General features: G+C 37.5%; 1 protein-coding gene across 1 annotated transcript; it reads left to right on the top strand.

Annotated features, from left to right (window-relative positions):
- Positions 1 to 6,568: 6,568 nt before the first annotated feature.
- Positions 6,569 to 14,348, top strand: LOC145782367 (large ribosomal subunit protein mL52-like). Its single transcript, XM_082594152.1, has 5 exons — positions 6,569 to 6,689; positions 8,555 to 8,636; positions 9,646 to 9,722; positions 9,812 to 9,876; positions 11,994 to 14,348. Exons 1-5 carry the CDS (start codon positions 6,668 to 6,670, stop codon positions 12,111 to 12,113), a joined length of 366 nt encoding a protein of 121 aa, XP_082450278.1. The 5' UTR covers positions 6,569 to 6,667; the 3' UTR covers positions 12,114 to 14,348.
- Positions 14,349 to 15,296: the final 948 nt, after the last annotated feature.

Here is a 15,296-nt window from a genome sequence, read left to right as displayed (position 1 = left end):
TACGTTATATTGACGATATTTTTGCCATATTTGATAACGATAATTTGTGTTCACAGTTTCTTGAAGTACTCAATACGCAATATCAAAACATAAATTTTACTGTAGAAAAAGCCACGGAGACTCTACCTTTTCTGGATGTAGAAATTAAGATAAATGGTAATGAGTTTGATACTTGGGTCTGGCGTAAACCGACAAACACTAATCTTTTTCTTAATTTCAGCGCTGTTTGCCCATCTAATTACAAATCTGCTTTGATCAAGTGCCTTATCTCGCGAGCTCGAGACATTTGCTTGAACAATGACTGTTTCAATAATGAAATTAATAAATTACGCTCGTACTTTGGTGCCAATCATTATCCGACTTGGTTTTTCAATAAGGTTCTTAGGGGGTTTTTGAATTCAGTCTCCACTAGTGATGGCGCGGGCAGGAAAAATCTGCCCGCTACCCGCACTGCAAATGTCTGCCCGCACACTGCACTGCACCGCAAAAATTCTGAAAATGTCACACTGCGCCCGCACCGCAAAAATCTGAAACTAATAGTTACAAAAAATTCAGCCACAGAAGTTGGATTAGTTGTTCTCACTCGTCAATGAATAACTTTTTATTGCTACTGTATTTAAATAGCAAGATGAAATCGGTTAATTGCATAAACTGTGTTATCCAATAAGGTTCCTTAATTCAAAATTAAAAGATAAATAGGAAATTCAGGCATTTACAAAATCGAAAATTAGGTATGCAATTATGTGTGTGCCTGTATCTGAAAAAGGTAGAAGCAAAGTTATGTCACTGAGTTCCCTGGGCACAAATAGCCTATGGCTAGAACAAGCTTTCTACTTTCTGAAATAACTGTTAAACTTTACAGATAAAATATATTATAATGAAGAAAAGCTCCTACATTCTCATAGACCTCCCTTTTACTTTTTTCTAGACTTCTGCTACGTATTGTTTTCATTGTGATGGTCAAAAAAAATCTGAAATAAATACTGACAAGCGACAACTGACAATAGCCTTTTACTATAATAATAATATAATAATAATAATAAATATTTGATGTTGTAAGCACCGAGGTGCTTTTTCATCATTCTGATATAGCCTACATAACGCATTTGCTGTTAATTAGGTTAACAGCTAGTTAATAACTAATAACTCTAACCGTCAATAACATCTGATAACATATATAAACTTTTAGAAGACATATTAGTGGGACCAGAAAATAATACGGTGATATATACTACATGAAAAATACATACACAATAGTACTGTCGCTTAATACATAACATCATAAGATGATTTCAAGGTAAATTTCAATGTATCGCTGCTCCAGTGCTTGTCAAGCCTTGCCTTGAATGCATTCAAGCTAAGTGCACTTATGACTGTTGGTGGTAAATTATTCCAGGCATTTACTACACGCACTGTGAAAAAGTTGCTTCTCAGCCTTGACATAGTTTGTGGCTTATACAATTTTAAGTTATGGCCTCTTGTATCATGGGTATTTGGATTCATTTGAAATAATACAGTATAATTTACATCATAAAAACCATTTAAATATTTATACACTTGAATAATATCATGGCGAAGACGTCGGAATGCTAGAGTAGGCAAGTTTAATTTTTCTAATCTTTCAGAATATGACAAATGCCTTAATCCAGGAACCAATTTGGTTGCACGCCTTTGAACATTTTCTACTACAGCTACAGAGTACTTATATGTTGGGAACCAGATCAAATTATTGTATTCCAAAATTGGACGAATTAATGCATTAAAAAGAGTGACAAATACTGTGGTATCAAAATTAGATATAGAGCGTCGAATCAGTCCTACCATACTGTTAGCTCTAGAAACCATTTTTTCTATGTGTTTTCTGAATGATAAGTCCTGATCAATAACTACACCAAGGTCCTTGTAGTCACTCACAAATGTCAATTCCTTTCTTGAGTTGTCAGTATAGTCTTGAATCATGGTATACTTGAATGTTGGTGGGTTTTTTCCCATTCTTAAAATACAGGACTTTTCTGGGTGGAATTTCAATTTCCATTTTCTGGACCACTCATTCAGTGCATCAAGATCATTCTGCAGTTTTAAACAGTCACTTCTGTTTGTTATTTTTTGATATATTTTTGTGTCGTCTGCAAATAACTTAATATTACATTTTACACTTTCGGTCATGTCATTAATATAACATGCAAATAATGTTGGTCCCAATACACTTCCCTGCGGCACACCACTTTTAACACTTCTCCAATCTGAGTAGTGTCCATTCACAACAACTCTTTGCTTTCTTGATGTGAGAAAAGATTTTATCCACTGCAGTACAAACTTTTCTATGCCATATGCCTCAAGCTTTGTCAACAACCTTTTATGAGGCACAGTGTCAAATGCTTTCTTTATGTCCATAAAAGCAACATCTACATTACCACCTTGGCCCAAAATTTCAGTCCAGTTGTCTAGTGCTTCAACTTGTTGAGTCATACATGACCTACCAAGCATGAAACCATGTTGGTGTTGAGAGAAAAATCCATTTTTTGTCATGTGCAGTGTAATTTGATTTCTCACAAGTGATTCCAGAATTTTACCAACTACTGAAGTGAGACTAATTGGTCTGTAATTTAATGGACAATGCCTGTCACCCCCCTTGAAGATGGCTGTTACGTTAGCTTGTTTCCATTCATCTGGAAGTTGTCCTGTTTTCAATGATTGATTAAATATTTTTTGTAAGGGATAGGTGATTTGACACCAAGCTTCCTTTAACAGTCTGGGATGCACTGCGTCAGGTCCCATCGCTTTGTTAACATTAAGTGCTTTGAGTTCAGCTCTTACTTGCTCAATAGTTATATGGATTGTTTCCATCTCATGAGTGAGTGATTTAGTGCTGAATGAAGGAAAATCTCTTTCATTCCTATTGTCCTCTTCATTTACAAATACACCACAAAAGGCACTATTCAGTTCAGCAGCTTTGAGACCATCAGAATCTGTTCTTCCATAAGCAGTGTCGATGTCTGCAACACCTTCTTGATACCTTGTTTTAGATTTTACATAGTTCCAGAAACCTTTGGGATTACAAGACTGGTTTGATTTGACAAGGACTCAACATTGCATTGAACAGTGTTGCCAGTAACCAGATTCCCATAAATTAATTTCCTTGTAATTTTCCAAAAGTTTTACTATTTTTTCTTCTTATTATCCTGATTTTAACTCTCCAACGTGTAATGCTGAGCAAGGCTCATTAATTCTACAACCTTTGATTTACTAAAAGGTCCTAAATATGCCAAATTTATGTAATTGCGATTTTATTTCCGATAAAATGTTTAAAAGTTTAAAAAATTTGGCAAAATAATTCATCTGGCAACGCATTTTTCATGATGTTTTCTTTGGATTTACCAAATTTCCACAACCTGAACCTGTTATAAACTCGCTAGAACAGTTATCACACTGGAATGTTCAATGATACAGTGAGTTCAAGCTTGAAAAGTTTGTTTAACCATGCTACCAAAAAAAATTTTTTTTTCAGTTTTGTTCTTCATTATTTGTCCGTGCGGTGCCCGTGCGGTGCCCGCGCGGCGCGGTTGGCACAGTCAACATTTCTACGCGGTGCCCGCGCGGCGCGGCGACGTCACCGCGGCCGCGTACGCTGCGCGGTTGACAACACTAGTCTCCACTACGTCTCTAGTTGAGGAGCCTGATTTCAAAAACTTTCTAACAATCCCGTTTGTTGGTAAGGAATCCAAACGTTTTGCCACAAGTTTGTCCAGATTTATTGCCTTGAAATTTAACGTTAAGATTTTTCCCGTTTATAAAACATTTAAAGCTGGTTATTATTTTCAGTTGAAGTCTAAAACTCCTTTCCGCTTATGTTCAAACGTCGTTTATAAGTTCACTTGCTCGCATGATGCGAGATCGTCATACATTGGTATGACCACACGACATTTGGTGACGAGAGTGGGAGAGCATTTGAATTTAGCTAATTTTAATAAAAACAGTGCAATTAAAGACCATATTAGAAACTGCCAATCGTGCTCAAACAATAAACCGTCATTGCAGTCCTTCAAAATTGTTCGTAAGTGTTTGTCCGAGTTCGACACCAAGATTCACGAGGCATTGATCATCAAATCTTTAAACCCAGGGCTCAACAGGCAATTATTTGCTGGCGGAGCTTCTTATCTTTTAACAGTTTTTGATTGAATTATCATGTCTTGTGCTTCTCGCATTTTCTTTGTTTGTGCCACTATCTCGTGTTGTGCTTCTGTCAATCTTGCGTAATTCTGCCTGATTTCTTTTCTGAATAATTAATTAATTTTTACTTCTCAAAATACTTGACCCGTTGTGTTGTGTAAGTTTCAGTTGTCATTTTTGTGTGAGAGAGACTGTTTCTTAAATGTTTAGATTTGACCATATTTTTGCTGTGATACTATATGATTCTTTAGCATTTCTTTTAATATGTATTTCTTCATATAGGCTTGAAAAGGGCTGTATGACTAGCCGAAAACGTTCGCTTTTGTTTCTTGTTTTATAATGTTAAATGTAGTGTTGTTGTTGAGTTATGTTTGTTTATGGTTCAAAAGAGCTACCTCTCTACCCAAATTGTATGATATCAAAATGACTACAAACAAATTTTCTTCAAAATAGGATGTCTCCAGGCCTAATTTTTTCTTTTAAATTTAGTTAATTTTTTACATTCAGACCTGGAGAAGAAACAACTTACTGCTGATTCTAAAAAGCGCTGGAAAAAATACATTCTTGTACAATGTACAATACATAGAGGCTATGACTGGGATACAATGTACATAGAGGCTATGACACAATGTTGGGCTAACTTTGCCTGGTTGATTTTGCAACTTGTTAAGTTTTGGTATTACAGTCAAAAAGAAAAGATCCAGGGAAAATTCTGAAAGTAAGAATGAGGGCGATGAACCTACTTGCTCTACGGCAGTGAATAAAAACAATAAAGTCACTGTTAGTAGCCTTATACTGAAAAACATGTGTGCTGTACCGGTATGGCTACAATCCAAAAGCAGATCAAAGAAAAAAATTTCAAGTGGCTGCAGTATGAAGGCGACAATGGTCAAGTAAATCTAATGCGGTGCGAATACTGCAGAAAGTATCCTAGAAAGTGCAGCAACAGATGCGTAACGTGGGAAATTTAGTGGTGAAAGACAGTGGGCAGATCCAGGAATTAACGGTAGGGGGGGGGCGATGTCATTGACATTCAGGCAAGTGATCAGCCCGGCAAGCCGAAGTCGTTGATCGCAGTTTTTGCAAACAAAGAAACTAAAAAGATCGAGAGAAAAGAATAGAACAAAGCAAAGTCGCTGATTGGAGTTCCCGTTTTTCCGCAAACATTTTAAAATTTATGGTAATGATCCTAAGAGTTTGTCGAAGTCCTGATCGCAGTTTCCGCAAACATTTTAAAAGGGTTAGGAAAAGATCGAGAAGAAAAAAATTAAAAATAGCCGAAGTCGCTGATCAGAGTTTCGGCAAACAAACTGAAAAGATTGAGAGTAAAAAATAGAACAAAGCCGAAGTCGCTGATCGCAGTTTCCGTTTTTCCGCAGTTTCCGCAAACATTTTAAAATTTCTGGTAATGATCCCAAGAGTTTGCCGAAGTCGCTAATCAGTTGCAGTTTCCGCAAACATTTTAAAAGGGGTTAGGGTTAGGAAACGATCGAGAGAAAAAAATTTAAAAAAGCCGAAGTCGCTGATCGGAGTTTCTGCAAACATTTTAGAAGGGTTAGGGTTGATCGGAGTTTCCGCAAACAATTTGAAATTTCCGGTAATGATCCTAAGAGTTTTTGTTTGATTGAGGAAACTGCGATCAGCGACTTCGTCTTTTTTTAATTTTTTTCTCTCGGTCTTTTCAGGGTACGAACTGAGGGTACAAACTGTTCAGGGTACGAACTAGGTTGCATCCTATTATTATTACCCTAAAACCCTTGGACTTGGAGTAATGAAGAAGAAAGGCTCGCACATAGAAAACTTTAGAATTATTAAAGTTTCTAATTTTAAAATTATTTAATTTTTTAAAATCTCTGTTAAAAAGTATGAAAACCAGACAATATAAATTTCTCGGCCATGTAGTAAGAAAGCAAAAACTGGAGCATCTCTCTTTAACTGGTAAAATTTTTGGAAAGCGGGCACCTGGCAGACAAAGACAAACACATCTGGAACAATTTAACGACAAGACAGAAACAATCATCCATGCAACATATAATGGGAACATTTGGTCTAATTATTCATCTGAGGCCGTCGATGCCTGGTTCAGGCAAGGCAATTGAAGAAGAAGAATTTTAAAATTATGTATATACTATCTCTCCATTCCAAACTCTCTGTTAAATTATTTCATCCATTTGTTCAAGATATCCAACCAAGCTCAGATGATGTCCAGTTGTCCACTCAACTACTCTTTAACATTTAAATATTTACTATACAGTTGGCAATATTTGTTTCAGAAAAACATTAAATAAGTAGAAATTTGATTCAGAATTTCCTAAAACAAATGTAATTTAGAAGCATGACTTTCATTCCTCCTTGACTGGTGGTAGTTGGAAAGAAAATTAAATTCTTCTTTTTGTTTAGATTTAGACATAAATAGAATCATTGAAAATGTGCTTTTAGATTATTCAATGTTACTGGCTGACATATATGAGCTGATATCCTCTTCTATTGAATCACAATGTATAATGGTCTACTACCAGGTTTGTGTCTGGTTATTTTTCAATCGATATATCTTGAAATATTTTTTCTTTATTTTGGATTTGTTTTTGGTCACATTTACAGGCCTGTAAGTTCCCATGTTTCACATTACATGGGCACCGAGAATTTGTTAAAGAACAAATTTAACATTATGTAACCTTCCTTTCCAAAGTCCCTTTCCTGGTAAGAGATAGAAAAAAACTGTGACAGCATCAAATGACCTCTGAGAAACAAATTGATGTGTGCATTAAAGGATAATAGAAAGTAGAGTTCTGCTGTAAGACGTCTGATTGATATAATCTTGGACTGGGAAAGCTTCTTGCAGAGCTTAATCCTGGCTGTTTCGCATACATATAGAGGCTTTGAATCACTGACGCAGGCCTGATCACCCAGTAAAGTTTCCGATTGTTGAAGTGTTGTTGCTAAGGAATTATTCCATCCATTAGATGCCGCTGAATGGAGAGCAGTCCTTAACGTGCATTGCTCAAGCGCACACCCCAAGAGTCAAACCAGCTCTGCTTGATCTTGAAGCTTCTTTACTTCAGAAGTCACGCGCTAACCAACTGAGCTATCGGGCAGGCTATTGATGAAATGAGTTCTAACCTCAATCCCAATAATTAAATGGAAACAATTAATAAATATAGTCTAAGTGATTAAAAAATGAAAATAAACAGGCCTTAAAACTCGTGTTTTTTTCCGGCAGCCATCGTGGCCTACCGAGAGCTCCTTCTCGGCGGCCAAATCTGCGTGCTTGGAGGCCAAAATACAATAACGATAGCACAAGTAAATAGCATTAAACTTGCAACAATGTTAAAATGATCACTTAGCGTTGTTGAAGTCTAGGCGACGTCCTGCAATAGAATCGTTGTACCACGTATTAAATGCTTTATCGGGATTGTAATCCGGTAATGCGGGACCATCCAACGACCCTAAATTGTTGTAACTGCTCGCAGCTCAGTAAATTGTTTCAACTGCATACCGCCTTTCATAAAACCTGACCATTTATTCCGTTATGATGTCACGATTGAGGGTGTGAAGTTACTAACCCACAGCGTTCTTAACTATGAAGACACGTGTTTTACCCACGGATGTCAACTAACCTAGTTCTCCTTTTTAACAACGATTCAATGTCTGACAACATTGAAACGATATAAAAACGACAATATTGCCAGCCGATGTGAATTAGCACTTCGGATTAAGACTTCGTTAAAATAAACATAGGGCATTGCAAACAAGACTTACAGCGTTGGTGATCGCAGCTGGATATATTCAATACAACAGTAGTGGCTATGATGCCCTGACCTAATTCTGCGTCACTCTTTGATACTACATATTTTCGACATTTAATCCACGATCATTCTATTGCGAAATTAAATAATTGGCTAGAAGAAACCGGCGGCCAAACTTGGCCGACGGAGGAGGTAGCACAGGCGGTCATTCAAGCACTACTTAGCTGCCATGGCCTCCGGCTGCTTTAAGGCTTGAATAAACTTATCACTAAAATAAATACCCCCCCCCCCCCCGCCACCTTAAATAGACAATGCAAATATGTTTATTTTAAAATTGAAAAATCGTAATTTTTTTCAACTTCGTTTTCTACCCCTGCACCTCTTTCTCCCCACTATACCTTCAATAATCAACTGATGTAGTTGTCCAGCCGATCCTCTCAATGTATGTCCCGCAAATTTTATCTTTTGTTTTTCTAAATCGTTTGCCCATCTATCTTGCACTCTACTTCTTTTTCTAATTGCTTCGTTTGTAATATATTTTTTATATGATTGATATATTACGTTCAGGCATTGGCTTGAATTATTTGCAATGATACGCTGATATGTTTTTGCAAGCTCTCCATCTTTTTGTCTTGTAGGTTTACGTCAACTGTGTCGTCATCGACAAGCCATTGTGAGGTGTTTCTCCACGACACAAATTTATCATGGGAAGATGCCGAAGTAAGAAACGTTGATTCTGCTGGAAATAACTTTGGTTAAAGTTAACTTATAAAAGTTTAATATAGCTTGTTTGGTATTCGCAAGCATCAAATTAAAAAATTTTAGACAATCTCTATCGCTTTTTAGTCCATTTTTGTTTAAGTATATGATAATGTTACTCTTACCGAAGGTACAAATGCATGTTATTGCATTAGTCTTTGTAAATAGCTCAATGTCAAACTGTTATCTCACAAATATATTAATCAAGTTTAAGATTACATTATTTTATATGGTGATGCGATGTTGCTAATCTATTCACCTGCTATAAGATTTATCGTCTCTTCCCCATAATGCGTAAACAGTTGAAATTTGGTATATTTTTCACAATTAATTTAATTTCGTAAGAGAGTTTTCTTTTTTTCACCACAGACAGACAAGTCACAACAACACAACCGGTTTGAGAATTAAAAGAATACACATATTTTTAACAGGTGAACGTTTTCGGCTTAACTTAAACCCTCATCAAGAATCTGAAAATATTTGTAAGAAGTGCATTAAATTTCAACTTGTTTTTAACGTAACTAGCTAGCTGACTGAACAACGAGAAATATGCAGCAAACGAATGCGCAGAAAGAAAAACAAAAGGTGGAGAACAAAGAGACGGGTGAAAAACAAATTAAATTTTCACACATTTCTTAGTAAGCTAGTGTGAAATTCTGCGTATTAGTACATGAATTGAACATGCTCCAGGCAGGTGCCTAGGACAAAGCGTTGAAACTCGACCAAGTTGTGAAACCCACATATAATTACCTTCCTTTCACAACTCCACTAAAACGTAAAAGCGACACTATTTAAGATCAGTTGGTGGACAATCATCTTGCACTGACTACTGAGACATGGGAACAAATTAGAAACAAGTAGATGCCTAGAAAACCGTCGCACTTACAGAGGCATTTGTTGGACCCAAACGAAAGTTGAATGCAGCTCAGCTACTTTGCCTCAACTTCTAACAAATGTTTTTGTTTTTCAGAGACTTTTGGAAGAAAAAACGTTCGTTGAACGTTGGCTTCAGCAAACTGGCCTCTATACCTGACTGGTCCCATTCAGGTTGGTCAATGCATCGCATCCCTGTAACTTCTCAAAATCACGTCGGTTGCTTTTGTGTTGCTTGATGTTTCAATTCATTGACTTTGCAGATGGTCGCCCTTCACCGCCAGGAAGCCGCATAACCGAAAGGAGGGAAATTCAAAAACAAATTTGTGTAAGAGTTTGTTGACAACTTATTGATTTCAAATCAAGTTGGTGGAAGTTCGGGCAAACCAAAAAGTTGAACGATTGAAATGAACACGTTAGAGCAGTGGTTTTCAACCGGAGTTCCGCGGAACCCTAAGGTTCCGCCAGTAAGTCTAGGGGTTCCGCAAGTTTACATTCAAATCCGAGAGTCTATTTTATTAATATATGCATAATTGCATATTGTTTAAATATAATCAAATATTGATTAGGTTTTCCACTATTAATAAATTTGCTACACTTTAACACGTTCGCTGCGATCCCGAATTTTCGTTGTTTTCTTGTGGTGCAATTACCTTTAACTTTCTGCTTTCCCACCAAATTTCGTCGACATGTTTTCTTCGCTTCAAGGAGTTCTTTCAGACAGTTTAATCGTTTGTACACCGGTGGGTCAAATCGCCGTGAACGTGTTAGAGATCATCATCATCATTTCTCATTGAATTTTTTATGAGAATGAATGTAATTTTTTACAGTTTGTATTTTTACATGTATTGTACATAAATAAATCTGAATATGAGTATTTTGATTTAATTTTATTAATCAAACGATGTTTTTTGCATAAGGCAATTAACTTATTGAGCAGGAGTTCCTCGAGCTTTTGGAATGTTTCATTGGGTTCCGTTCCACCAAAAAGGTTGAAAACCATTGCGTTAGAGTGTTGTTCTTGACAAAAGAAATTTTCCATACCGGTGCTATCTCCGCCAATAGTTTTTGGATTTGTCGCATCCAATCATACGTCAGGTGGTGGAGGATAAGTAGATGGGAGGGGCGGGAGGCCAATCTTTAGGTTCACCTCAAGCATGAGTTCCTATGCGACTTTCGAAAAGAAATGAGTTCGATCCCGCTCAAGAGCATGCGGATGTGTCCTTGTCAGGGCACTGAAAGTTTTAAGGATTGTTTCTCAAAACACGAGTTTGTCTTGAAAGCACAAATTTACATTTTGCGTCACCTTCTGTGTCATCTTCATCAATGCGCACTCACTTTCACTTGTCTTTGTCTGGGATGGCGTGCTCTGTGGTTAGTTTACATGGCATTGTGGCTTCCAGTAACCGACAGGCAACACATTGGCCAAGGTAACCACTGATATTCGAAAAGAACTTATCTCTATAGAGAGACCACGATGGTTGGTGATATAAAAGAAACCATTGATATCACTTGAATGAGAACAGCAAAAAGTAAGATGGTGTGAAAACCTTTACGGAAGCTTTATGCCAACATGACTAGCCAATGAGAAACGAGGATATGAAAGTTGAACCTTTGCACTTAAAGAATAACTTGTTTGTGATAAACTGACAGACGATACATTGCAATCGCTACCTGGTTGAATGTGTCGCTGCAATAAATTTTCAACACAGCCCTCTCTTGTGCAACATCATGAATAATCAGTTTCTTTGCTCAGTGTTGTTTTACTTTGTTAAAAGAACTGCGATGAGTAGAGCCGTTAGATAATGAATTGTCAAAGTACAAAGCTATCACAGGTGCATGAGCACTGTAGTGTTGCTGTATTTGCCACGAAAGGTGTCGGTCGATCCAGACAGCAGGACGGTGGCCATGGAAGTCGGAAACCGCCAAGGAGTGTGTAACAACCCACCTGCCGAATCGATCGGCCCTGAAAATGGATGGCGCTCGAGCGTCGGGCCTATGCCCCGCCTCGATCGGGCGCGACGCGAGATCGAGAGTAGGAGGGCAGGCGTCGAAGGCCGGGCGCGAGCCCGTCCGGAGCGGCCGCCGGTGCAGATCTTGGTGGCAGTTTTTTTAGTAGCAATTGCAAAGCTATGGCGACCCAAAAATTATCAAACTAAAAGTGTACCGGTAAGGTAAAATATTTCGCACATGCGACCAATTCCTTTTTAGCTAAGCTATGCATCGCTTTTTGTTCGTACGTAGGTGTGGCGTGGACTGCATTAAATTTGTTTTGACTACAAGAATCAACTTCTTTCATGATAGTGATTTTGTATTAGTTATGAAGGATTTATTCCTGCACCCAAGTTTTGTATTTGACTCGCTTGTACAAGATTGCACCTGATCTACAGCATCAAGAAATCTATTAGACTCACATCATAACCTGCCACTATTTTGTTGCTGCAGCAAAGAATCATAAATCTTCATCGCGAGATCAACACTGTCATGGGAAACCCAGAAACAACGAAACCACCAAGCACTGGGCGTCGTCTTCGCGTTCGTCCTGCTTCCCCGAGAACATTGTGACGTCACTGACCTCGTGCGGGTGTTGTTGGTTGCCATAGCTGCTCTGTCATCGCTCAAAGGAATTGAGCTTCGGACTCTAAGCATTCTATGATGACGCCATATTTTCTCATAACGCGAACCTTCACGTCACTAATACGATGCTGACAAAAGCGACCTAAACAAGGCAAAATTTGGATCTCAAAAATTTACATTGTTTATGAATTTTTGAATTGAATTTGAATTTTTTAAACTGAATTTTTGTGTCCTCTAAATTGTGGTGCCCTACACGTTTTTTTCTAGACCCGCTGTTGCGTACAAACTAGGACTTTTGTATTTCAATCTCAATAGTAGGCTATTTTATAAATATTTAATTGTTTATACGACCTAGTTTTTACAAGCAACTTTAAAATAGCTTAAATTTTGTCCCAGCACAAACTAAAATATTTGTCTAGGCCACACTGAATATTTGAGTATAGTTTTGCAGAAATTTTCTTTTGATTTCCTAGCGCACCTCTCCTAAGATAAACGTGCCTTCGATACTATGGTTATTGGTTACCGGTCGTCAATTTTTTTTTTACCGTCCGGCATTAGTCCATGTCCTGGCCTAATTGTGCGTTTACAATTATTTCTAACTTAGATAAAATAGTTAGCAACAATGGTATTTCTGCTGCAAGTAGGTTATAATCGAGTAAATGGTGAAGATATTCATATCGAGAGAAGTTTTTTTGTCCATATCAATACGTTGTTAAGATCGAATGTTGAAAGGAAATTCAATTTCACGCCAATAGAGGAAGGCTAAGTTTATTGAGACGAACATGCAACGAATAATAAATTCTTTTTGCTTAAAAATATTTTGTTAGGACCCATTTTTCGTATTGTTTCCCGATCAGCGCTGATTTTTTTCGGAGGCCCTGGTCGCGCCTCCCCCAAATAATTGTTCGTTTAGATTTGGGTTGTAGCATTTGATTAACAGCGCTTTCTGAATTTTTGTGTCAAATTGGGATTTGCCTTTGCATAAAATTTTAAATGAGTCTGTAGAGAATTTTCGATCTGTGCAAAAAGAACAATCCATGATGTGGTCTTTGATGGCACTTTTCTAAAGTCTCTAAAGTTTAAATGCTCCCGTACTCTTGTGGTCAAATGTCTGGTGGACATACCGATGTACGTCAATGCCGAATCACACGGACATGTAAAACTATATACGACATATGAGTAGAGAGGCGAGGGTGTCTGCTACTTTAGTTGAAAATACGAACTAATTTTGAATGTTTTGTAAGTAGGAAAAACATCCACATCAAATTTACTTTTCATTAACTGTCCGATTTTACGAGCAAACGTTTTAGATTCTTTTCCCACAAACGGAATAGACAAGACAAGCAATGCTTCATGTTTAATCTTCTTCAGTCTTTTCTCTTTGGTTGGAATTCGCGGAGATAAAGCGATTCAATCAACAAAAATTACGCGTTGTAGCTTTTAAATTGCAGGCATTTGTCCCTACCGACGATCGTTGATGTGGAATGATGTTGTGTTTGTAAAATAGGCAAAGGCTCTTTTTGCTTTACGGTTAAAATACAATACGTAGGAAAGTATGAAAGACATGCCCAGGTTTTTTTTTAAGGTTTAGTTTGGCCGCTAAGTAGTTTTAAGAGACCGCAAGTGTTTCATTTAAATACCAAAAAATAGCCATAACTACATACAATCAACGCAACATAAAATGAATTATTCGACAAGGCACAGCTTAAATGATTGTGACAGCGACCAAGCAGCCTTCCCAACACGGCCGCCAAACAAGTTTGCTGCACAATCAAACAAAGTGTGCTTGTTGGCTTCTGCTTGTTATCTTTCCACACGTAAAAACTGATCATTATGCGCCATAAATCAGAAATAAACATTGACGAGTATCGAAGGTGCACTTCTTTTGTGAATAACTCTTTGATTCAGCTGATAGCTGTACCTCCACTTATTCTTTTTTCCGGGCGTGAACTATTGGTCGTAGGCTATATTCGTATTATCGACAAGACATAGCGAGAAACAACTATTACTTTTCTACTGGAGTTGCAAGTCCAAATTTTGGGAAACCGCTGGAGAAATTTGGTCCGTTTCGGTCCCCCAAAACACCTTAAAAAAACACTGGACATGCCTATAAGTTAATTGTCAACATAGTCCCTACAACGGCTAAAAGCATTGTAGGCTAAATGTAAAAATACTTTGCAATAAAAGACAAATTATCAGGGATATATAAAAAAAAAAAAAAGGGATACGAAGGCTTTTATTATGTCTGACAATAGAAGGGCTTTTGTTTATCGTAAATAATCTGTGTTTATCATAAAATGACAATTGGCACCGATAGTAGTTTAATAAATCTTGGTATGATAACTTGCATTGCGCTATTAGCATCAGGCCTGGATATTCACAGCATGCTCGTGGTTGCTTGTTAATTCAACTACCCATACTTTCTTTACATCTAGCCTACTGCAAAGGTAGGGATGGTAGAAGTAGGGGATTGCTCACTCAAAAAGAAGGTGGGCAACTGGAGGGTCGTAGTGTTATGACAAAATTTGGTGCAACTACAGCTTGAGGTCTACCGCCATATGTCGCATACCCAGGTGCAGCGTGTTTGACCTGTCTACGAGTGTACAAAGTGGGTATTGCCAAAATAAACGTATGAAAATATGTGATATCATGCTCATGTAATGCCATACTAGTTATAATAATGCAGCAATAGATTTCACGCTACAGTGGTAACAGTAGTTAACCTCCCACTGCTGTAGCAAGGTTCTGTCGATGTTCTAGCATCCTAAACCTCGCGCAAAATATAGCATTTCATTTGTTAAAAATGAATTTGCGTAAAAGGTAACAAACTTTTCGCAGTTCTGCCAATTTTTAAATTTTGCAAATTCCTCCAGCTGTCCATATCGCAAGAAAAATCAATAAAGCGAGTCGTCCCGTTATTCCACTGTCCCTATGCAAAGGCTTTGTTAAGAAAAACGGCTTACTGGTAACTTTTCAACTGTCTTTGTAAACAAGTATTTTTTAAATATGCTCTACGTAACATTTACTAACTGTCTTTGGTAGCTCATTGTACCCGCTGCACTACAAAACTTTCTACGATTTTAAAAAGAACCACATGTTTAAAGCACTAGCCTACAAACTACCGCCCTGGTAGTGTCATGAGAATAAGGCAATCGCTGTGAGCCTTCATAT

This window comes from Aplidium turbinatum, chromosome 13 (genome assembly GCF_918807975.1).
Source record: "Aplidium turbinatum chromosome 13, kaAplTurb1.1, whole genome shotgun sequence".
NCBI lineage: Eukaryota > Metazoa > Chordata > Ascidiacea > Aplousobranchia > Polyclinidae > Aplidium > Aplidium turbinatum.
The sequence above is the reverse complement of the archived record's forward strand: the minus strand, read 5'-3'. Positions and strand labels throughout refer to the sequence as shown.